The sequence below is a fragment of the Heterodontus francisci genome, chromosome 23 (assembly GCF_036365525.1).
Source record: "Heterodontus francisci isolate sHetFra1 chromosome 23, sHetFra1.hap1, whole genome shotgun sequence".
In the NCBI taxonomy this organism is placed as follows: Eukaryota; Metazoa; Chordata; class Chondrichthyes; order Heterodontiformes; family Heterodontidae; genus Heterodontus; species Heterodontus francisci.
Genome location: NC_090393.1, coordinates 9,460,498 through 9,486,101, shown reverse-complemented (window position 1 = coordinate 9,486,101; position 25,604 = coordinate 9,460,498). Strand labels below are relative to the sequence as shown.

General features: G+C 42.7%; 1 protein-coding gene across 2 annotated transcripts in view; it reads left to right on the top strand.

The window, feature by feature from the left end:
* The window catches only part of zdhhc8b (zinc finger DHHC-type palmitoyltransferase 8b), a 236,779-nt gene that overhangs the window by 152,311 nt on the left and 58,864 nt on the right, over positions 1-25,604 (top strand). Inside the window, exon 2 of one of the 2 annotated variants that reach the window (XM_068054650.1) lies at positions 23,416-23,537. In XM_068054650.1, the coding sequence (XP_067910751.1) occupies positions 23,416-23,537 (122 nt within the window). Of the gene's footprint in view, positions 1-23,415; positions 23,538-25,604 lie in introns of those variants that run through there. The other variant, XM_068054651.1, reaches the window with a different exon arrangement.

The window sequence follows — 25,604 nt, the reverse complement described above, 5'->3', positions numbered from 1 at the left end:
CACCATTCATGACTCCTCAGATACTGAAGCAGTCAGTGTAGAAATGCAGCAAATGTAGACATTGTCCAGGCTCGGGCTGATAAGTGGCAAGTAACATTTGCGCCACACAAGTGCCAGGCAATGACCATCTCCAACAAGAGAGAATCTGACCATCTCCCCTTGACATTCAACGGCATTACCATTGCTGAATCCCCCACTATCAACATCCTAGGGGCTACCATTGACCAGAAACTGAACTGGAGTAGCCATATAAATACCGTGGCTATAAGAGCAGGTCAGAGGCTAGGAATCCTGAGGCGAGTAACTCACCTCCTGACTCCCCAAAGCCTGTCCACCATCTACAAGGCACAGGTCAGGAGTGTGATGGAATACTCTCCACTTGCCTGGATGGGTGCAGCTCCAACAACATTCAAGAAGCTCGACACCATCCAGGACAAAGCAGCCTGCTTGATTGGCACCCCAATCTACAAACATTCACTCCCTCCACCACCGACGCACAGAGGCAGCAGTGTGTACCATCTACAAGATGCACTGCGGCAATGCACCAAGGCTCCTTCGACAGCCCCTTCCAAACCCACGACCTCTACCAACTAGAAGGACAAGAGCAGCACCACCTGCAAATTCCCCTCCACGTCACTCACCATCCTGACTTGGAACTATATCGCCGTTCCTTCACTGTCGCTGGGTCAAAATTCTGGAACTCCCTTCCTAACTGCACTGTGGGTATACCTACCCCAAATGGAGTGCAGCGGTTCAAGAAGGCAGCTCAACGGCATATAAAGATGGGCAATAAATCGTGGCCAGCGTCGCCCACATCCCATGAATGAATTTTTAAAAAAAAATTCCCTACCAATTCCCCTCCTTCCCTCAATTCTCCTACCACCTACCTACACTAGGGGCAATTTACAATGGCCAATTTACCTATCAACCTGCAAGTCTTTGGCTGTGGGAGGAAACCGGAGCATCTGGCGGAAACTCACGCGGTCACGGGGAGAACTTGCAAACTCCGCACAGGCAGTACCCAGAGCTGAACCCGGGTCGCTGGAGCTGTGAGGCTGCAGTGCTAACCACTGTGCTGCCCCTTGTTGGAGATGGTTGTTGCGTTGCACTTGTGTGGCATGAATGTTACTTGCCACTTATCAGCCCAAGTCCGAATGTCGTCCAGGTCTTGCTGCATATGGATACAGACTGCTTCAGTATCTGAGGAGCATGAATGGTGGTGAACATTGTGCAATCATCATTGAATATCCCACTTCTGACCTTATGATGGAGGGTAGGTCATTGATGAAGCAGCTGAAGATTATTATTTTTCCCAAAGTTCATTTAAATGATGCTCAGAAGGTGATCTCTTCCCATGAGAGGCACATTTAGTTTAGAGATACAGCACTGAAACAGGCCCTTCGGCCCAGCTAGTCTGTGCCGACCATCAACCACCCACTTATACAAATCCTACACTAATCCCATATCCCTACCACATCCCCACCTGTCCCTATATTTCCCTACCACCTACCTATACTAGGGGCAATTTTTATAATGGCCAATTAACCTATCAACCTGCAAGTCTTTGGCATGTGGGAGGAAACCGGAGCACCTGGAGGAAACCCATGCAGACACAGGGAGAACTTGCAAACTCCACACAGGCAGTACCCGGAATTGAACCCAGGTCGCTGGAGCTGTGAGGCTGCAGTGCTATGTAAGTAAATCCCGTTGGCAATCTTTTGGAAAATATTCCACTTCCCAGCATTCTTTCTCTCTCCCAGTCGGACGCTGTCTCACCCCTCGAGTCCAATGACATGGGTTTAGGTTTGACGGGCTTGAGTTGAACCAATTCAAGAATGTAAGCAGTTGCAAACTCACTCACTCTGATTGCTCCAGTTGTTCCTTTTTAAGACACCAGCAGCTTCCCACAAAACACACCACATGAACCTATGCCTGTTTTGATAAGTCTTTATGGGCATGGACATGCTTGTTCAATTTGATGGAAAATTGATTTACAAATACAAAAATCACTATTCTACTGCATCATTCTTGTAAAAAGGACTAGAAATCTATGTCCCGTTTGGCGCTTTGTTTTGTATCTGGGTTATATTGTGCTAGGGTTCCTTTTGTGCTGGTTTTCCAATTTCTCAAAAGGTGGTAGACCAGCAGCAGCAGCATGCCCATCAGTTGTCTCACTTCATTGCTTCCGTACTGTGATACTTCAATGACTTGCACTGCAGTACAGATCCACAAGGTAGTCCTTTATCACCTTGCCCAAGTTATACACATTGACACACACGTGTGCTCGAAGGATAATCAACCTGTGGGGAGAGGATGGAAATCACAGCTGGATCTGATCATGTCCTCACATTATGGCCCACCCATACAGGTCACTGGATCACAGTCAGGAGCAGGAACTTTGGCTGATTGTTCCCCAGATCAGGACAGGTTCAGTGAGGTCAACTGTAATGCCCTACGTAATAGCCCAGCTAAGAGCAGACTAACTAAGTTACTGAAATACCATTTGTCAGGTTTTGATTGAATGAGCAAATTACATGGGATTATGCATTCATTTGATTCTGACATTAACGGGGTTAATTATTCTTATTTGAATCCCTGAAAAGCACAATCTTCAGCTAACTGTGAATTGTCTTATATAGTTATACCTCATTTAGAATGCACAGACTTGGCAAATCTCCCATTTTAGAACCAATCCTCTAATCTTGGCATAAACCCCATTCGCTGTAGAGGGGCCCCAGTCTTTGATGAAATAATCAGAATCACTTTGCTCTACTCCAAGTATGTGTAATGCTGAAATACACAGGACTTATTCAGAAATAACTCTTGTGACGTATTAGTCCATTAGAAGTTTTGCAAATAGAGTATTTCCAGTTAAGTATAAACTTCCTGCAATACATTCATGCAACACTTAAAAAGTGCCTACTCCTTATACTTGTATCTGGCTTCCCCCAAATTCTATTGCCAAGGTATGTGATACTGTTCTCCACCATGCTACCCACTCAGTGCACTTTCCTGGCACCTCCCTTGATCCTCAGCAACCTCTGTGTTGGCCTTTTCCACTGTCCTCCCTTTTGCTGATTCCCCTCTCAGCACCCGTACCTTCTCCTCCCAAAGCCCAGCATCCATACCTCCTCATTGTTCTCATGCTCTCTCAAGACCCGAAGTCCACCCCCGAAAACTATCAGTGCAGCAACTTGAATGTGCTTTAAAGATAATTTTCTCTTTAGGACCCCACTGCTGACACAGTACGTGGACACATAACGCAAGCACATCTGTATCCTTATTATTGTTGAGGTTGCATCTGTCTTCAATAGCTACAGTTCTGCTGTCAGTCATGTGCGCTTCATTTATATTCCCTGAGTGAAACCTGAATTCAAAAGTCCAGGACAGAGCTTTGTACATAGATGGATACTTGCATAGTCAGTCACATTCACAGCAGTTTAATTTTAATCGTTTAGGTAAACTGTGTATGGACAGCAAGTCTCCCTAGCTGTGATGGTGGGAATAGGGCCTGACGTAAAAATGAATAGGTCAAAAATAAGGTGGTTGGAATACATACAAACATACGAATTAGGAGCAGGAGTAGGCCACTCGGCCCTTCAAGTCTGGTCCGCCATTCAATAAGTTCATGGCTGAACTGATTACTCCACATTTCTACCTCCACCCCCCCCCCCACTCCACCCCACCCCATAACCTTCCACCCCCCCCTTGCTCATCGAATCTATCTACCTCTGCCTTAAAAATATTCAAAGACTCTGTTTCTACCTCCTTTTGAGGAAGAGAATTCCAAAGACTAACGACCCTCTGAGAGAAAAAATTTCTCCTCATCTGTCTTAAATGGGCGACCTCTTATTTTTAAACAGTGACCCCTAGTTCCAGATTCTCCCATAAGAGGAAACGTCCTTTCCACATCCACCCTTTCAGGACCCCTCAGGATCGTATGTTTCAATCAAGTCGGCTCTTACTCTTCTAAATTCCAGCAGATACAAGCCTAGCCTCTCCAATCTTTCCTTGTAAGACAGCCTGCCCATTCCAGGTATTAGTCTTGTAAACCTTCTCTGTACTGCCTCCAATGCATTTACATGCTTCCTTAAATAAGGAGACCAATACTATACACAGTACTCCAGATGTGGTCTCACCAATGCCCTGTATAGCTGAAGCATATCCTCCCTACTTTTGTATTCAGTTCCCCTCAAGATAAAACAATAACATTCTATTAGCTTTCCTAATTACATGCTGTACCTGCATACTAACCTTTTTGTGATTCCTGCACTAGGACACCCAAAGCCCTCTGCATCTCAGAGCTCTGCAATCTCTCGCCATTTAGATAATATGCTTTTTTAAAATTCTTCCTGCCAAAATGGACAAATTCACATTTTCCCACATTATACTCCATTTGCCAGGTCTTTGCCTACTCACCTAACCTATCCAAATCCCTTTTTAATGTCCTAATGTCCTCTTCACAAGTTACTTTCCGACCTATCTTTGTGTCCTCAGCAAATATAGCAACCATACCTTCGGTCCCTTCATCTAAGTCATTTATATACTTTGTAAAAGGTTGAGGCCCCAGCACAGATCCCTGCAGCACACCACTTGTTACATATTGCCAACCAGAAAATGACCCATTTATGCCTATTCTCTGTTTTCTGTTAGCTAGTCAATCTTCTATCCATGCCAATATGTTACCCCCTACACCATGAGCTTTTACTTTCTGCAATAACCTTTGATGTGGCACCTTATCAAATGCCTTCTGGAAATCTAAGTACAATACATCCACCGGTTCCCCTTTATCCACAGCACATGTAACTCCCTCAAAGAACTCCAATAAATTGGTTAAACGTGATTTCCCTTTCACAAAACCATGTTGACTCTGCCTGATTACCTTGAATTTTTCTAAATGCCCTGCTGTACCGTATTTAATAATAGCTTCTAACGTTTTCCCTAAGACAGATGTTAAGCTAACTGGCCTGTAGTTTCCTGCTTTCTGTCTCCCTCCCTTTGATGTAGGGCATTGATGAGACCACATCTGGAGTACTGTGTACAGTACTGGTCTCCTTATTTAAGGAAGAATGTAAATGCGTTGGGGGTATTGGAGGAAAGATTGAACAGGCTAGGCTTGTATCCACTGGAATTTTGAAGAGTAAGAGGCGACTTGTCATTGCAGTGCTCAGGATTAAACAAAATGTAAACTGAACAGCTAAATTCTTTGCTGCACAATTAGATCCTCCTTAGATAAGCCACTCCATGCATCATTTCAACTTGCATCCACTTCAAACTGTCTCTTATTTCTACAGAGAACTTGCTAACCAAAACAAACAGGGAAATCCCAAAGTAATTTGCAATAGATAAAGCAAGATTTGATCAGGATATAAACTAAGAGGAGCTGCTAACAAGCTAATGAAACTGTTATAGTTTCACTTGGAAAAATTAGTTTTAGGTCTCGTTTATCACAGTTTCTTCCAGTCGGTCCAAAGGTGTTGGAAAATGTGTTTTTATAATGCATTTGATTTTGGTAGCAAATCAGCAAGTTTTCTTTTGTTAGGGAGCAGGCAGAAGAGGAGGAGGACAGATTTGACTCTAACTACTATAATGTAAATCAGATCAACTGCAGAATGAATAAAGTTGTATTTCAAACATAATTTTGTTCCTCTAGATTTGTAAGGGCTGCTCGTTTGGAATAATGGTGACATCTGTCTGATTGTGCTGCCACCTAGAGGTAACTGCAATCTAACTCGAGAAAGAGGAAAAGAATCTCATCAGCTCAATTTTCATTTGTGCCTGACCTACTGTATTCAGAAAGTAGTTAGTTATCAAGAACATGCACAGTTTTTTGTGGAATATTATTCTACATTAGTCATAAATAATGCAGCATATTGCAAATTTGTTTCAAGTTTGGTGATGAGATCAAATAAGTGGAAGGGTCTTCTTTATCTTAACTGATATCTGACTGCATTTATATAGTGCCGTTGTGTAGGAAAATGTTCGCAAGGCGCTTCATGGAAACGTGATCAAAAAAAGATGCCAAACCAAAGGAGGTACTAGGCAAGGTTGAACAAAACCTTGGTCCAAGAGCTGGGTTTTAAGAAAGGTCTTAAAGGAGTGGAGTGGGAGGTGGAGAGGCACAGGGTTTAGGGAGGGAATACTAGAATGTGGGACATAGACAACTAAAGGTGTAGCTGTTGGGATAAGGCGGGGGTGGGGGGCATACAAAAGAGAGCATATTACTTTGTTGGAAGGAACACTGACACTTGGTCTTTAGCTTAACCTCCAGAACTGCTGAAGAAGCCGTATACAAGAGCAAAGACTGCTCAGAGAGAACACTGATGAACCATATTGCTAAAATGTGCAAACTGCTGAACAATTAAAAAGCACTAAAGCACCAGGTTGGGATAGGATGTCTGGAAAAGTGCGCCTACATTGGAGAGCTTTTAACCAAAAAGTATAAAAGAATCTGTTGCAAGTAATTTTGAATGCATGAGTCATTACCATTTCTGAGCAAAAGCTGGTGTGCTATGGTCATCTTTGTTTCAAAGTACCTTTGTATTATTACGCACATACATTCCATGATTCATTATAAATCATTTAATGTTTTGTGCCTCTGCAACATGCAAGCTTGGTTAATAGTCCATTTGTGCCAACTAGTTAGTTGAAGGCTTCAACATGCCTCAAGGTTATTTTATTGGTAAAAGGATTGTGTTCAGTTTTAGCTGTGGCTCATGGCACAGCCGTTTAAATATTTGAGCATTAACATGTGCAACATCTGAGCCCTGTAGGAGAATGGTATTTTAGTTTCCAGCCATTCTGTGCCATACATGAAGAAAACTAATTCAATACAAGCTGTGGTATTTCATTAATTATTACAGTGCTTTCTTGCACACTAACTCATGGGACAAGATGTGAGAAAGAGTGAAAGAGTTAGTGTGCAGCAGAGCAAAAAACACGAACCGATCATTTTTAAAAATAGCAATCCCATTCGGTCTATTGTAATCAGTGGAATTAGTCATGTAAATTAGATATGAATAGGTCGCCAAGTGATGCTTTGAAATTTAACATCTCTCAGTAGTTGAAGTAAGCAGCTCATTTCAGACTGGTATTTTTTTCCATTTAAGTATATAATTTGGAATATGACCTAATAGTGGTCCTTTGGAGTTCTTGCAGTAAGAAGATAGTTTGTAATGTTGTCTATGCTGTTTGGGAAAGGCAATGCCTGGAGATTAGGTAAATTCTGCCAGGTAGTGGGGAGATATCAGCCTGTCTGTAATTCTTTGCCATTGAGATGCTAGCTGAGGAGCTTCAATCAGCAAAGGCTTGAAATGAGTCATTCAATGAGCAAAGTGTAAGGTCTATGAGGGTGAGGGAAGGATGAAAAACAGCAATACAAAAGTAAAATTACTTTGGGGATAGTATCACTTTGAAGGTGGCAAGACAAGTTGATAAAGCTGTTTAAAAAGCATATGGGATCCTTGGCTTTATAAATAGAGGCATGAGTGCAACAAGGAAGATATACAAAAACTTTGTAAATTACTGGTTAGGGCTCAGCTGGACGATTGTGTCCAGTTCTGTGCATCACATTTTTAGGAAGGATGTCAAAGCCTTAGAGAGGATGGAGAGGAGATTTACCAGAATGATATCTGGAATGAATGAGGATAAGTGGCGAGATGGAGAAGCTGGGATTGTTGTCCTTAGAGCAGAGAAGGTTAAGGAGCGATTTAATAGAGTTGTTTAAAATCATGAGGGGTTTTGATTGAGTAAATAAAGGAAAACTATTTCCATTGGCAGGAGGGTCAGTAGCCAGAGAACACAGATTTAGAGAGAAGAAAAAAATGAAGTATTATTGTAAGTGAATTCTGCTAATTAGCTCTATGCTTTTGTTTTGCTACTTATTTTTCCTTGTCTCTATTTATAGAACTGCATATCGTTCAATCGTCAGGAAACTACTGTGGATTGTATATACTTACAATGTCGCAGGTTACACAGATGTCGACCCTTTTGAGATGTTTAAAGAGTTTTCAAATTGAATGGATTTGACCAGCTCTTTTGTCAACTGTTAGTTTTAGCAGAAACAATTCCAGCAGTTGCACCTATTGCAATTTGGAGTCTTCAATTGTATGAAACTGTGAAGCCAAATACAAAAAACATCCCAGGCAGGAGTTGTACTTTTTATTCTTCTATAAGATGGCTCTAAATTTGTTTCTTACCTCAGTATACACAATACAAGGATCGTAATTGAGAAATTCAAATTTAATCTCCACTAACAACAGGACTCAGGCTATGCCCTGAAAGTTAATGTAAAAGTTTGGTTTTTTGTTAGATAAGGGTATTGAAGGTGCTTTGATAGAATTAAGTAACAATTAGTCATGATCTAATTGAATGGTGGAATAGGCTTGAGGGGCTGAATGGCCACTTTCTGTTCCTATAATACTGAGCGAAGAGAGATCTTTTTCAATAGTCATACACAAGGCCTTTAGTTTGACCACTGTTATTTATGGAAGCGCCTTTGAACTCCTGCCGTCAGACGGAAGGAGAGTGTAAGGTTTTTTTTGGGAAGTGAATGGGAGGCTGAGTGGAGGTGGAGGAAAAAGAGGGAAGTGGGAATTTGAAAACATAAAATTCTGTACTTTGCAGAAGAAGGAACTATTCAGAAATCAAAAATGGGGCAGAAGAAATATTGCCAATTCACTGGGTTGATCAACATCTGAAATAGAGCAAATGGTTATTTAGAGCCACACCCTAAATGTTAAATTGTTTTTCTTTTTCAGTTGCTGACCATCAGATATTACTATTTCAGGTTTTTCTTTTATCTCCTTAAAGGCAAGAACATCCAAGCTTTTTATTTTTGTAGATATACACTATAAAGCCTTGCTAGGCTGCATACCTTCAATCCCTGTTCCCATTCATTTGCGTAGATCTCAAATTCCTCAAACCAACAGATCTTGATGTTCTGATTGGGAATGTATCCACCATTTAGGCAACAGATTAATTAACAGCCCTTTCTAAGCCTCCAAGGCCATAATACCTGAGCAGAATGAATAAGCAAACTCAAAATATAAGTGCATACAGTCTGCATTATTTGGGTTTGGAAAGCTGAATTTCTGGGATCAGTCCTGAAGTTTGGACATTCCTGCTTTAAGACACCCTGATGGGCGGGGAGTTTAACAACCAACGGCTAGTGCAAAACATCGCTTTACTTTTTTTTACTGGAATGACATCTGTTGTGCTTTCAGCTGTATTTGATCTGGTGAATCATTCGGACCTCAGCAACAGAGACAGATGTTTTGGCAGATGAATGAAAAGGGCCAATCTGGGATACGTTACACAGGAGCTGTAGCCAACTGTTATGGTTAAAAATGTTTTTTAACTCTGCAATGTGAAAAAAAATACAAAGACAATATTAGTAATTATAGATTTCATCATCTATAATTAATGTTTACGTATCTTTTGAAGACCAACTTGTTTTTATCATGACTAGGAGATCTCTTGTGGTGGATCTAACAATGAGTTAAGGACTCACTAATGGGTTAGTGGTTCACTAATGTCCTTTAGTAAAGGAAATCTGCTCTTCTTACCTGGTCTGGCCTACATGTGACTCAGACCCACAGAAATGTGATTGACTCTTACATGTTCCCTGAAATACTCATTTGTATCTAACCGCTATGAAGTCAATAAAAAGAAATGAAACCGGACGGACCACCCGGCATCGAGCTAGGCACCGGAAACGACAACAGCAAACCCAGCCCAGTCGACCCTGCAAAGTCCTCCTTACTAACATCTGAGGGCTTGTGCCAAAGTTGGGAGAGCTGACCCACAGACTAGTCAAGCAACAGCCTGACATAGTCATACTCACGGAATCAAACCTGATAGACAATGTCCCAGACACTACCATCACCATCCCCGGGTATATCCTGTCCCCCGGGTATATCCTGTCCCACCGGCAGGACAGACCCAGCGGAGGTGGTGGCACAGTGGTACACAGTAGGGAGGGAGTTGCCCTGGGAGTCCTCAACATCGACTCTGGATCCCATGAGGTCTCATGGCATCAGGTCAAACATGGACAAGGAAACCTCCTGCTGATTACCACTTACTGCTCTCCCTCAGCTGCTGAATCAGTACTCTTCCATGTTGAGCACCACGAGGAAGCACTGAGGGTGGCAAGGGCACAGAATGTACTTTGGGTGGGCGATTCCAATGTCCATCACCAAGAGTGGCTTGGTAGCAGCACTACTGACCAAGCTGGCCGAGTCCTAATGGACATATCTGCTAGACTGGGTATGCGGCAGGTGGTGAGGGAACCAACAGGAGGGGAAAACATACATGACCTCATCCTCACAAATCTGCCTGCCACAGATGCATCTGTCCATGACAGTATTGGTCGGAGTGACCACCGCACAGTCTTTGTGGAGACAACTCCTTCGTGTTGTGTAGCACTACACCATGCTAAATGGGATAGATTTCGAACAGCAATACAAAACTGGGCATCCGTGAGGTGCTGTAGGCCATCAGCAGCAGCAGAATTGTATTCAACCACAATCTGTAACCTCATGGCCTGGCATATCCCCACTCTACCATTGCCATCCAGCCAGGAGACCAACCCTGGTTCAATGAAGAGTGCAGGAGGGCATGCCAGGAGCAGCACCAGGCATACCTCAAAATGAGGTGTCAACCTGGTGAAGCTACAACACAGGACTATCTGCGTGCCAAACCGTGTAAGCAGCATGCAATAGACAGAGCTAAGCCATCCCATAACCAACGGATCAGATCTAAGCTCTGCAGTCCTGCCACATCCAGCCGTGAATGGTGGTGGACAATTAAACAACTAACTGGAGGAGGTGGCCCAACCAATATCTCCATCCTCAATGATGGGGGAGCCCAGCACATCAGTGCGAAAGATAAGGCTGAAGCATTTGCAACAATCTTCAGCCAGAAGTGCCGAGTTGTTGATCCATCTCTGCCTCATACTGAAGTCCCCAGCATCACAGATGCCAGACATCAGCCAATTCGATTCACTCCGCATGATATCAAGAAACTACTGAAGGCCCTGGATACTGCAAAGACTATGGGCCCTGACAATATTCCGGCAATAATAGTGAAGACCTGTACTCCAGAACTTGCCACGCCCCTAGCCAAGCTGTTCCAGTACAGCTACAACACTGGCATCTACCGGCAATGTGGAAAATTGCCCAGGTATGTCCTGTACACAAAAAGCAGGACAAGTCCAACCCAGCCAATTACCGCCCCATCAGCCTACTCTCAATCATCGGTAAAGTGATGGAAGGTGTCATCAACAGTGCCATCAAGCGGCACTTGCTTAGCAATAACCTGCTTGGTGATGCTCAGCTTGGGTTCCGCCAGGGCCACTCAGCTCCTGATCTCATTACAGCCTTGGTTCAAACATGGACAAAAGAGCAGAATTCGAGGTGAGGTGAGAGTGACTGCCCTTGACATCAAGGCAGCATTTGACCGAGTACGGCATCAAGGAGCCCTAGCAAAACTGAGGTCAATGGGAATCGGGGAAAACCCTCCACTTGCTGGAGTCAACCTAGCGCAAAGGAAGATGGTTGTGGTTGTTGGAGGTCAATCATCTGAGCTCCAGGACATCACTGCAGGAGTTCCTCAGGGTAGTGTCCTAGGCCCAACCATCTTCAGCTGCTTCATCAATGACCTTCCTTCAATCATAAGGTCAGAAGTAGGGATGTTCGCTGATGATTGCACAATGTTCACCATTCATGACTCCTCAGATACTGAAGCAGTCCGTGTAGAAATGCAGCAAGACCTGGACAATATCCAAGCGAGGGCTGATGAGTGGCAAGTAACATTCGTGCCACACAAGTGCCAGGCAATGACCATCTCCAACAAGAGAGAATCTAACCATCTCCCCTTGACATTCAACAACATTACCATTGCTGAATCCCCCACTAACAACATCCTAGGGGCTACCTTTGACCAGAAACTGAACTGGAGTAGCCATATAAATACCGTGGCTACAAGAGCAGGTCGGAGGCTAGGAATCCTGCGGCGAGTAACTCGCCTCCTGACTCCCCAAAGCCTGTCCACCATCTACAAGGCACAAGTCAGGAGTGTGATGGAATACTCTCCACTTGCCTGGATGGGTGCAGCTCCAGCAACACTCAAGAAGCTCGACCATCCAGGACAAAGCAGCCTGCTTGATTGGCACCCCATCTACAAACATTTACTCCCTCCACCACCGACGCACAGTGGCAGCAGTGTGTACCATCTACAAGATTCACTGCAGCAACGCACCAAGGCTCCTTAGACAACACCTTCCAAACCCACGACCTCTACCAACTAGAAGGACAAGGGCAGCAAATGCATGGGAACACCACCTGCAAGTTCCCCTCCAAGTCACCCACCATCTTAACTTGGAACTATATCGCCATTCCTTCACTGTCGCTGGGTCAAAATCCTGGAACCCTCTTCCAAACAGCACTGTGGGTGTACCTACCCTACATGGACTGCAGCGGTTCAAGAAGGCAGCTCACCACCACCTTCTCAAGGGCAATTAGGGATGGGCAATAAAGGCTGGCCTGGCCGGCGACGCCCACATCCCATGAATGAATAAAAAAAACCTCAAATTCAAACAGGAAGGAATGAGAGCATTCAGCCCATTGTGCTTATGCTGGCTCTTTGAAAAAGCTATCCAATTAGTCCCACTCCCCTGCTCTCTCCCCAAAGCCTTGTAAATCTTTCCCCTTCAAGTATTTATCCAGTTCACTTTTGAAAGTTGTTGTATCTGCTTCCACCACCTCTTCAGATACGCTTCTGTAATGTGCTCTTACTGCAGTTGTGTCTCCTGTTTCTGGCAGCTACAGAAATTTCCCTCCCAAGATAAGGGCAGGAATTTAATGCTTGCCAGACGGGAGCCGTCCACCGACTGAAAAGTCGGTGATCCTACCTCAGCCAGGCCTGGAGATCCAGACCGGATTTTACCGTCCCGAGACTCTTAATTGATCTTGGGCAGGACTTTCACCTCATTGAGGCAGGAAGTCCCGCCTAATGGAGTTGCTGGCCAATCAACATGCTGGCAGCTCTTAGTCCCAGCAGCGCCACTGGGAGCAGTGGCCACTGCTGCAACAACACCCAGCTTCAGCAGGAAGAGGAAGGATAGCCCCATAACAGAGGTAAGTTTTTAGGGCCTCGCCAGAGGTGATCAGTCGGGCCCTGGCGAGGCTAGGAGGGGTTGATTTTTGGGGGGTGGGGGAGCGCATTGGGGGTGGTTGGGGCACCGGGGGCAGTGGTCAATTGGGCACAGGATGCCCAATCAAGAGGCCCCCCTCCCGGCTGTCAGAAGGTCTCCTACTTCTATCAGGTGGCCATTCTCAGTCCTGGGTCACCCACCTGCCAATGGTAAAATCCCCATGGTGGCGGGCGGAGGCCCTTAAGTGGCCATTAATTAGCCACTTAAGGGCCTTGATTGACCAGGGGTGGGCGGGCCATTTCTCATTGCCACACCTGAAATGGAGGCGGGAGCAGGTTGGCAAGGGTCCCTCCCGAGCCTCCCACTCTATTTTACGCCCCAAATTCCAGCCTTCTCTCCTTATCTTCCTGTGCTCTAATCAGGTCTTGCCCTGTCCCCACTCAACTATTTATTCATTCTTTTTCCCACCCCTAATAGAAGCTGTCTCTGTCTCTGATCCCTTCGCCCATTCCCTGAATAGGCCAACATTTTGTCTTCCTTTTCCACACAACCCTCCCTCAGCTAGCGAGGTGTCTTCCTAGTTCTTAACTGTCTGTCTCTCCAAGTACAGTAAGATGGAAAGATTTGTTTGTATTTCTTGCTTCAAGATCTTCGATTGAACTTGCTAAATTAACAACAGGTTAAGTGGTTAAAGAGCTTAATTTAAAGTTTTAGACCACAGAAGACTTGAACTTGAACTGAATGTTAAACTTTTGGTGCAGTTACTCAATTTGATTTTGTAGATGAAAGCTTGCAACACACCAAGACTTCTTCAACAGCACCTTCCAAACCTGTGACCTCTACCAACTAGAAGGACAAGGGCAGTAGATGCATGGGAACACCACCACCTGCAAGTTACCCTCCAAGCCACACACCATCCTGACTTGGAACTATATCGCCGTTCCTTCACTGTCGCTGGGTCAAAATCCTGGAACTCCCTTTCTAACAGCACTGTAGGTGTACCTGCCCCACATCGACTGCAGTGATTCAAGAAGGCAGCTCACCACCACCTTCTCAAGGGCAATTAGGGATGGGCAATATTTGCTGGCCTAGCCAGCGACGCCCACATCCCATGAATGAATTTTTAAAAATTATGTTCTCTGAGCATGCACGTAAATTGGCATCATGGTGCTGTACGGAAATAGAAATGATTTTTTCTCATTTGGCATGGGTTGGAACATTGGCCAACTGTTGTGACTCCAGATAATTATCTTGTTGGGGATACACATTGAAAGAGAGAAAGACTTCCATTTCGCGACCTCAGGACGTCCCAAAGCGTTTCACAGCCAATAAAGTACTTTTGAACTGTAGTCACTGTTATCATGTAGGAAGCACTGCAGCCAGTTTACACGTTGCAAGCTCCCACAAACAGCAATGATAATGACCAGATAATCTCTCTTTAGATGTTAGTTAATAGGTGTTGATTGAGGGATAAATATTGGTCAACCCACCAGGGAGAACTCCTCCCCTGCTCTTCCTTGAATAGTACCATGAGATTTTTTACTTCCATCTGATAATCTGGGGCCCTGTCCACCTTGACGTCTCCTCTGACAATGCAGCATTCCCTCAGTACCGCAATGGAATGTCATCCTAGATTTGTGCTCAGGGCTCTGGAGCAGTCTTGAACCCACAACTTTCTGACTGAGAGTTGAGTGTGTTACCTGACACAGCCCCAGCTGACACTCACTGACCTTTTTTGGGTGTCTGTGTTGAGGCTTCCAACTATTGGCAAACTTGAAATATGGGTGTGGCAAGAACTGTAGCCAGAATCCAAAATGTTGAGGTCAAACTGGCTGCATTTTGCTGTGTGTTTGGAAGGTCAGGCCAAAGAGTGCATAGAATCAATAGAGCACAGGAGGAAGCCATTCAGCCCATCATGCCAGTGCTGGCTCTTTGAAAGAATTATCCAATTCATGCCACTCGCAATGTTGCCTTTGTTGGACAAAGTTTGTGGGGGTTTTTTGTATGATAAATTTTAAACATGATCAGCAGGGAGACGGGTGGTGTAGTGGTAATGTCACTGAACTAGTAATCCACAGGTCCAGTCTAATTCCCTGCGGGCATGGCTTCAAATCCCACCATGGCAGCATTAAATTAATTAATTATTTTTTTAATATCTGGAATTGAAAGCTAGTCTCAGTAATGATGCCATGAAGCTATCATTGATTGTTGTAAAAACCCATCAGGTTCACTAATGCCCTTTAGGGAAGGAAATCTGCTGTCCTTACCTGGTCTGTCCTACATGTGACTCCAGACCTACAGCAATGTGGTTGACTCTTAACTGCCCTCTGAAATGGCCTAGCAAGCCGCTCCGTTCAAGGGCAATTAGGGATGGGCAACAAATGCTGGCCTTGCCAGTGACGCCCACATCCCATGAAAGAATAAAAAAAGAAAATAGCTGACAGGCTCAATGTCCATGACAGATATGAGAACCTTATAGATGTAATTTGTCAGAATCTATAAATAAAGTGATGACTGTGCACCAGAACACAATATGTTACTATTCATAGCGCAAAATGTGAAGGACATTTTTTAAAATATCAATTCTGGAGATGTGGTTGAATTTTGATTATGAAACAGGAATTATATGCAGGTTTGTGCAACACTGGAAAAAAATACCAAAATATACATTGCCTTGTGTTCATCATCGCATCTCCTGTAATTAGCATGCTTTTAACAGCAACTTACTTAAATTGCTTTGATTTATCTAGCCTCCTGTCCTGCTCATTTTACCATTGCTGGTTTCCTGCACAATGGGATCTGACCTTTCTGTTGAGGCTTTCAATAAAAATAATTTTTAATTTTTACTTCCATAGAACCACCAGTTATATTTTTAATGAGCTGTGTTCTCTTTTCAATGGGCTGTATACCCTAGAGCAGTTTCTCACTGGATATTGTTTGCAAGGTTTTATATTTTTTTAGGTCTGTGCAGTTTCTAAGAAAGAACAGCACATCTGAGTTAAATTTAGCACTACAGTAAAAAAAAGTCTCTGTGCATTGTAACCAGGCTGATTCTGTCTATAGCTGCAACAAGCAAAGAAAGTAAACAAGGCCATAAATAGTAAAACAACGATGAATGTTTGAAATCTTGCATTTTCACTGTGTTACTCATTTTCTAATGATACCTGGGATGTGAGACTTCAATTACGTGAAGTGACTAAGGAAGTTGGGATTGTTCTCCGTTAAGCAGAGGTGGTTATGAGGTGATTTAATAGAGGTGTTCAAAGTTGAGAAGGGTTTTCATAGATTAAATAGGGATACTGGCAGGTGATCAGTAACTAGAGTACACAGCTATAAGGTTATTGGCAAAAGAACGGTGAGGAAACAGAAAATTGCAGTGAGTGTTATGATCTGGAATGCATTGCGTGAAAGGCTGGTGGAAGCAGTTTCAATAATAATTTTCATAAGGGAAGTAGATAAATACTTGAAGGGGAGGATTTTGGAGAAAGTTCCTAATTTGATAGATCTTACAAAGAGCTGGAACAGGCACAATGGGCCAAAGTGCCGCCTCCTGCGTTGTATGATTCTATTATTCTGTTAATTCCTGGAGCCTCCAGGACAATATTGGATGGTTGATAACTTTAAACCCCACAGTTGAAGACAATTATTCCTGCTCTGCTGCTGGGATCATCATTTTTGAGGTGGGCAGGCAGTGTTGCATCTATAGCCAAGCTAATATCTGTCTCTATCAGTACAGTCATGTAATGGCCAAGATTGACTCGCATCACAGCAGTTATGAGTTCAAATCCCGCCATGCTAAAATTGAATTCAATAGATCAGGTAATTTGTGGGCTGATACCAGGGAAACAAATGGCCAAGAATAATATTGGGGAAAAACCCTTCTTTCTTTGAAGTGTCATAGATCTTTGACACCTACTTGAGTAGACAGACAGTGCCTCTGTTTAAGGTGCTTAAGTGTCCGCCTAGATTACATGCTTAAATCCTAGAATGGAGAGCATCTTCATGATATTTTGCAAGATGTTATATTTATTTTGATATTTATGTGCATGTCACCGGAAATAACTGTCGACAAACTTCTGAACTTCTGCAAATATCATTTTTGTGTTTTTTTTAAGAAAATATCATTACTAAAGCTTAATAGAGGCCTCTATTAGTTTCCCTGACAATTATATCTGCACTCACGTTTAGCACTAATGTAACTGTGGTAGAGATATGACCATTGCAATGTGATAATTCAGCTTCTTCACACCAGTTGGGTGCCACTGTAACTAGTTTCTCAGTGCCATTTGTGTTCCATAGTTACATTAAAAAATGGAAAGGATTGCAATATTCCAAGGTTTTTGATGGTTATTCATGACTAAAATGCATCTTAAAACTAACACTGCAGCTCACTAAAGCTTTGCACAGTTGAAGACAATTAGCACTTTAGCTCTTTACATGATGACCTAGTATTTTTTTCCAGAGAGGTGCAACTGTCCCAGTGTCATGCGGTAGCGAGAGTAGAAATAGGAAGATAGGGAGGAACAATGCTTGGCTGGAGGAAGGGCTGCAGATTTTTGGGAGAGTGGGACTAGTTCTGGGGCAGGAAGCACTTATACAAAAGGGATGGGTTACATCTTAAAAGGACTAGAGGTTCGCTAGTGTGGTTGGGCAGGGTTTAAAGTAAATTGGCATGGGATGGGCACCAGCATATAGAAGTATGAAAGAAGAATAAGGTGCATAAAGGAGTGAGAGTGTTGGATAGTACTGAAGAAGGAAGTCAATACCATATTAGTATTGCTGAAAACAGACATTTTGTCGAAGCTTTTCGTCTTGTACTCATCAGGACAATGTGCAAGAATACCAATATAAGAGAAAAAAACAAATCTATACTGTATGAGAAAAGAGTGCTGATTGGTTGGTAGAGGCGCTGCCATGGAGAATGTACCAGTTTATGGTGACTGACAGTTAACTGCCAAGCATTGTTTGAAATTTAAACCAGGCAGCTTGACTCTGGTCAAGGCATTGCCCTGAGGAATGAACCAGCGAATGGCTGTCACTTACCTTGTTTAGCTGAAACAGACACAATGTGTGTACATGTTCTTTCTGTCTGCGAAGAGCAGGGCCCTGTGTATTAATATATGTAGCTTCCAGTACGCACAAATGTGCCTCACTGCGAGCCTGACTTAAATTGCTTGTTGGCATAATTCTTAGCACACTGAGGATTATTTAGCAAATGTTGTCCAATCATGGAATCACATCTCATGTTGGATACTGTGTTTTGAGTTTTGCAAGCATGGGTTGGTTAGTTATGGTCTGTACCTTGCCCGTTGTGATCTGCCAGTCTTTGGGAGTACGTCCTAAATACCTAGTATCACACTGACATTGAAATTCATATATCGCATTATTCATTTGTGTGATAGGCAGAACATCTTATTCTCAGTGTGCTAAGAATTATGCTGACAACCAGTTTAAGTCAGACTCGCAGTGTGGCACATTTGTGCATACTGGAAGCTCGAGAGAGAGAGAGAGGGAAGAGAAAATCTGTGGGGAAATAACAGATGTGCAAGGCAAAGGAGGGGGAGGAATTTCTGAAATATGTTGAGCAGAACTTACTAGATCCAACTAGGAAGGAGGCATTGCTGGATCTGGTGCTGGGGAATGAGGTGGGCCAAGTGGATCAAGTGTCTGTGGAGTAAGAGTGATCATCGTATCATTAAGGTTTAGATTAGTAATGGAGAAGAGCAAGGAACAATATAAAGTAGAACTTCTAAATTGCAAGAAGACCAACTTCAGTGGGAGAAGAGGGGATCTGGCATAAAGGCCTGCTCAGGTCTGGAAAAAAAATCCGACCCGAATCCGACAGAACCACATCGGACCCGAACCTGACCCGGTCCGAGTACTTCCATTTTTTCCTGAGTCTGACCTGACAACCGGAATGTTCACTTTTTCCAGTTGACAGCATTCGTTTTGCATCCATAGTGCACTCACAGTACTTACCATTTTTGAATGGGTGGAATGGAAGGAAGCTGCAGCATGAGCACGATGACATCATAGAGACTCTCACTCGCTCACTGCGCAGGCTCAGAGTCTTTGGAGTCTGGATGCACATTTCCTTCCTTGACGTCAGGCTTTTCAAATTTTGACGCGTACTTACTCAACTTCCCTTTTCCTCCCAAAGGACCCGACCCGACCCGAGCCCGAAAGCCGGACCCGGAAGAGTGACCCGACCCGAACCCAATACGCCATCGGGTTCAGGTTGGGTAGCAGGCCTTTAATCTAGCAAGGGTAAAATGGAACCAAAGATTGACAGGAAAAACAGTAACGGAACAGTGGGTGATTTTAAGGAGGCGATGTTTCAGCTGCAGGCTAGGTACATTCCAATAAGGGCAAAAGATAAGGGACCCAAAACCAGAGCTCCTTGGATGACAAGGGAGGTAGAGAATCTGATGAAACAACAAAGGAGGGTGTGCAATGTATGTCAGGTGAATTCTTCAAGCGAGAATCAGGCCAAATACAATAAGTTGAGAGGGAAAGTGAAGAGGAAAAGACTGGCAATGAGTGAATCTGAAAATGGAATTGAAGTTAACATAAAAGGGCATACTAATGTATGATCTAAGTGGGTAGTAAGAGATGGCGTGGATCCTGTTGGTGACAAAGAAGATATATGTTTAGAGGCACAAGCAAGGGTAGAATACTTAATGAGTACTTTGTATCGGTGTTAACTAAGGAAAAGAATGCTGACAAAATATTGGTAGAAGCGGAGATGGTAGAAGTGATGGATGAGGTGAAAATTGATAGGAAGGATGTACTGGAAAGGCTGGCTATTCTTAGAGCGGGTAAGTTGCCTTGTCTGAATGGTTTGCATCCTAGGTTGCTAAAGGAAGTGGGATTGGAGATAGTAGAAGGGCTTGCCATAATCTTCCAATCTTCCCAAGATATCAGGGAGGTGCCAGAGGATTGGAGAGTGGCAAATGTGACACCCTTATTCAAGAAAGGGGGTAAGGGCATTCCTTGTAACTACAGGCCAATCAGTTTAACATGAGTGGTGAGTGAGGTTTTAGAAACAATAATTGGGGGGAAAGAATCAACAGGCACTTGGAGAGGTTTGAGTTAATTAAGGAGAGCCAGCACAGATCTATGAAAGGCTTGTCTAATCTAATTGAATTTTTTGTGAAGTAACAAAAGTTTGATGAAGGGAATGTGGTGGATGCTGTCCTATATAGATTTTAAGAAAGCATTTGATAAAGTACCACATAAAAGGCTCGTTCCAAAATTGAGGCTTTTGGAATAGGAGGGTCAATTTTTCAGTCTAGAAGGTGGTAGCTTGTTGCCCAAGCTTCAGTGCTAGGACCACATAAAATGACTTGGATATTGGAGTGCAGAGTAAAATTTCAAAGTTTGCCTATGATACCAACCTTGGAAGTGTGTCAAACAATGAGGGTGATGCCAATTGACTACAACAAGACATAGATAGGCTAGAAGAATGGGCAGACAAGTGGCAAATGGAATTTAATACAGAGAAGTGTGAGGGGATGCATTTTGGCAGAAGGGTTAGAAAGAGGCAATATAGGCTTACTGCCACAGATCTAAAGAGTGTGCAAGAGCAGAGGGACCTGGGGGTTCATGTGCATAGATCTTTGAATAGTTGACAAAGCATATGGGTTCTTGGGCTTCGTAAATAGAGGTATTAAGTACAAAAGCAGGGAAGTTAGGCCACATCTAGAGTATTGTGTCCAGTTCTGGTCACCACACTTTGGGAAGGATGAGAGGGGACATTTGCCAGAATGCTTCCAGGGATGAGAGATTTTAGCTACAAGGCTTGTTTGGAGAAGCTGGGGTTGTTCTCCTTGGAACAAAGGAGATTGAAGGGAGATTTTATCGAGGTGTACAAGATTTTGACAGGCTTAGATAAGGTAGACAAAGAAAAACTGTTCTCATTAGCTGATAGTACAAGGACTAGGGGATATAGATTTATGGTTTTGGGCAAAAGATGCCGGGGGGATGTGAGGAAGAACTTTTTTACGCAGCGAGTGGTAAAGACCTGGAATTCACTGCCTATTAGGGTGGTGAAAACCGAGGTAATGAATGATTTCAAAGGGAAATTGGATGGGCACTTGAAAAACATGCAGGGATAGAGCAGAGGATGGGACTGATTGGATTGCTCTGCAGAGAGTCGGCATGGATCTGATGACTGGCTGGCTTCTGTGCCATTATGACTCTTATGTTCCTTCAGGATTACACCATTTATGAACTGCAAGGGTGTCTAATTATATAGCCTGTGGGCCATTTCTACCCCTGAGCCCTGGTTATGAGAACCTATAAAATCCAGACCACTCCTTGCAATTTTGTAATTGCTATTTTGTTCGCTTTCGATTTTGTGGCTCTGGAAGTTTGATGAGGACTGTTTTTGCTGCTATTGCTTCATGTGTAAATAAATCCTACAGTGGACCACCAATAAGAGCAGCTTAGATATATACAAAGAATCAAAACCTTAACCTTTATATGTGGTGCTTGAGAATCCATAGTATGCACCTAAATGGCTGGGGAAGATATAAAGGTTAGACATATCTGGTGTGTGTATGTATTTACAGCAATGATCAGAGTAACTGTGAAGGGAACAGAATTATATTGCAATGTTCAAGCATTAGATGACATCATCTTAGAATGAACTGAAGTTGGTTGAGCTTTGTAGGTCTCCACTTTAATACGGCAAACAAGATTCCACCGCTACCTGAACCAAACCAGGAGGTTTAGGCGCGTGCTGAATGTCGCCTGCCACTGTTCCATTAGTCATTGTAAACAGCTGCACTGAGATTTTATTGATTGGAACTTGAAATATGAAGCATTCGGTACCATTCCAATTGCACAGGTGTCCCAGTGGTTGAGATACAGGTCTCATTCTGGGGTTACATTTTATGCTCCAACAGCTGAGAGAGATTGTCCACACTTTGTTGCTAAGGAGATGACCTCCAAGATCACTTATGACATTTAGTAATGTTCTTACAATTCAGGTTTCTGTGGAAACATGTGATTCTGTAGTTATATGTTTGTTTAATGTGGAGTGCATTTAATGGAAGATGAGCATCGATAATGCTCCAAAACTTTTTATCGAGGCTGATTATAACTTAACAACATACTATTTAAAAGAAAATTCTGCTTTCACTTAGTTTCACACTTTGCTCTTACAGTTATTTTTCCTTTGTGTGCATCATTATATATTTTCCACACATAATTCTCTGACCTGCTGAAGCCACTGGTTTGATTGCTGTCTTTGCTGGTTTGTAAGTGAAGAGAAAGATCACAGTGGTTGAATTGCAGACATCATTCTGGAGTAAAATGTGAAGCTGTGAAATTCCAGAAACTTTTCCAGTTTCACCATTTAGTTATTCTAAACCAGTGCTGTCTTTTCCCGTCTGTGACTATGACCAGTCAAAAGTGATCTATTTTTAAAAAGGCTTTTCAGGAACTGAATGGCAGAAACACCAATAAAGGTACAGCAACAGTTTACATTTATATATCACCTTTAATGCAGTTAAATGCCCTGAGGAGAGTTATCAAACAAAATTTGACACCAAGCCACGTGAGGAGATATCAGGACAGGTGAGCATTAGCTTGGTCAAAGAGGTAGGTTTTAAGGAGCGTCTTAAAGGAGGAGAGCGAGGTAGAGAGGTGAAGAGGTTTAGCAAGGGTATTCCAGAGCTTAGGGCTTTGGCAGCTGAATGCACAGCTGCCAATGGTGGAGTGATTAAAATCAGGGACATTAGAGTCTAATTCTCATTCCCTGATGTTTATTACATGTTGTATACTTTGAACCTAAATTTTATAGATGGACTTGACATGTACAAAATTTAAACGTTGCTTATTCTCGAGTCCTTTAAAATATTTAAATAATCACATAGTATATAAGAACAATGCTATAGAAGTTATATTGCCGTGTCCAAAGTGTCAATGAATTACATAACTACTTATGATCTGCAACTATTAAAATGCATTTGCTATTTAGAAAAGTTTTTTTCTGATTGCTCATCAGGACACCCATACATTTTATTTTGTTGTTTCCTCCACTCACTGCTTGTTGAAGAAGATGAGACTCGTGTTGGTGTCTGGTGCCAAAGGTGTTAACTGCACTCAAACACTCTGGCATATGCTGGAGACTAGAATGTTGAAGCACTGTTCAATCACTATTCTCACTTCCCAACAGGATTGTCTGGGTAGAAATTAAGAACAAGGGGCATTGTTTGATTCTTTTCCCAACCTGTATCATTTTTTGTTTCACACAGGTGCCCTTGGTTAACAAAAGAAATATCTCCAGCAATTCCAGTCTACAATGGCCTCATGTTTCTGTTTGTTTTGGCTAACTTCAGCATGGCAACATTTATGGACCCTGGAATATTTCCACGAGGTTGGTGTGCAAAGATTATACAACTACGGTTTGCAGGTTCTCTGCATTGTTTAAGAGTAAAGAACTACTTATTGCAGAACTTCAGAAGTGCCGGTCATTTTAATTTGCAAGAAATTTTGCTGATAACTCAATAGCAGCGTAAACCACTGGTCTAAACTCAACATGTGTGCATAATAAAACTTAATGGACATAAAATGATCTGAGATTTTCTCTTTAAATTAGTAGCACTGTTCTAAATATCCTCCTAACAAAATTGCATTCTTGCTTTGAGTATTTTAACTTGCACTATTTGCAGCTGCTTATGGATTACCATTATACTACTCCCTGCATGATCACTTTTGTCTTGCCCCAAATTGTCCCTTAGGAACAGTATCAGTGAGGCTAAACCTAGCCACATATAATCTTTATAGTGTTCAATTCAACAGTGAGATCATCTCGCTATTTTCACTTCTAAAATATCACCCTAATCCACATCTGTCTGTCATTCTCATTTCTGGTCTTTGCCACCTCTGGGCTTAATTTTATTCACTTTCCTGGCAGGTTCCCCAATCCTGGTTCATCCAAAGCTCCACCATCTGCATCCTATTCAATGCTAAGTTCTGTTCACCCATCGTCACTAACCTCCACTGGTGGTTGAACCTCCAATGCATTGATTCCATTCCCTCACTGGCTTATTTCTGCAACTTCCTTCAGCTCTACATTCATGTTCTGTTTTCCTGAAATCTGGATGACTGTGAGCACGTTTTGCCTCTGCTCCCCCTCTCACCCTTGCTCCATCACCCGTGGCAGAACTTTCAGCCATCCTGATCTTAGTCGCTCACTCTTCCTCCTAAATTACTCTGTCAAATCACCCTTCACCCATTATCTACTTGGTGTCTAAATTAAATTCTTCCCTTTTGTGAAGAATCTCTCAACATTATCATTACCCATCTCTAGAATCATTCCTACCTCATATAGTAATCAGTAATACACCTACTGAAGGAAATAAAGCATATCTAACTCTCTGTTAATTAGAAAATCAAGGCAGTATAGTTGTAATTGACGTCAGGTTATTGAAAATGCTGTCCTTTGAGCACAGTGCTCAATTTATGCTAAAGTCACCCTAACCACATTATTAACTTTGCTCTCTGAAAATATGTTATCCATTGAAACAAAAGCAAAGCCGTCTTTGCCGCAGCATTATTGCTGTAACAGTTTGTTCTTTCATTTTTTTAGAATTGGTGCTGAAGTGCACAGCTTGACATTTACCAAGCAAATTGGATTGCTTTTTAAAATTTTTATTTATAAATTTGGTGCTAGTTATTATGACTATTGGCAGGACTATAAATACATTGGCTCGATTCAGCTGTTTACTAGCCTTTTGCTTTGATTTCCCCATTAAAATTGGACACTAGAACATGTACAGTGAAGAACCAATTTAGCTTACTATTGTCAACTTGAATTTTCTTATTGCTGCAGATTTGAGTTTCCTGTGTTCTGCCTCTGACTGCCCAAACACTTGCCATGTTGAAAAGTAGCCAGGTTTATTCAAATTGTCATGTCTTGCAACGAGAAGGCTTATGTTTCTGCTTGTCTCCTTCCACTCCTCCCTATCCCATGTTTGTTGCCTCATACCAGCAAGTCTAATCAAACATCTTGGAACCAGCTGTCAAGCAATGTGTAGGACGGGCTTTGGATAATGTGCCCATAGATTTCATTTAAAAGATGCTGCAGTTTGTAAATCAACAACATGGAATGTTTCTTTAATGTTGCTGTTGTGTTGCCAAATGGTACATATTGATGGGTAGTACACCCTGTAAATTTGGTCAATTTTATGTAAAACTTATTTAATGGCTGTTTATAAGTCACATTCCTATTTACTGAAGAGTCAAAAACTTGCATGAAATTGTAATTTATACATTAGACTTTACAGTCAGTCACAACTAGACAATAATGTTCAGCCAGGGTGAGGAGGCCTACTTAGAATACAGACATAAATTGTGCATTTAAAGTGATGACAATAGTGAGATGCTGTGAACACAGCACGGATTTATTTACTTAAACCCAAGGAAAACAGGTTCCTTCCTT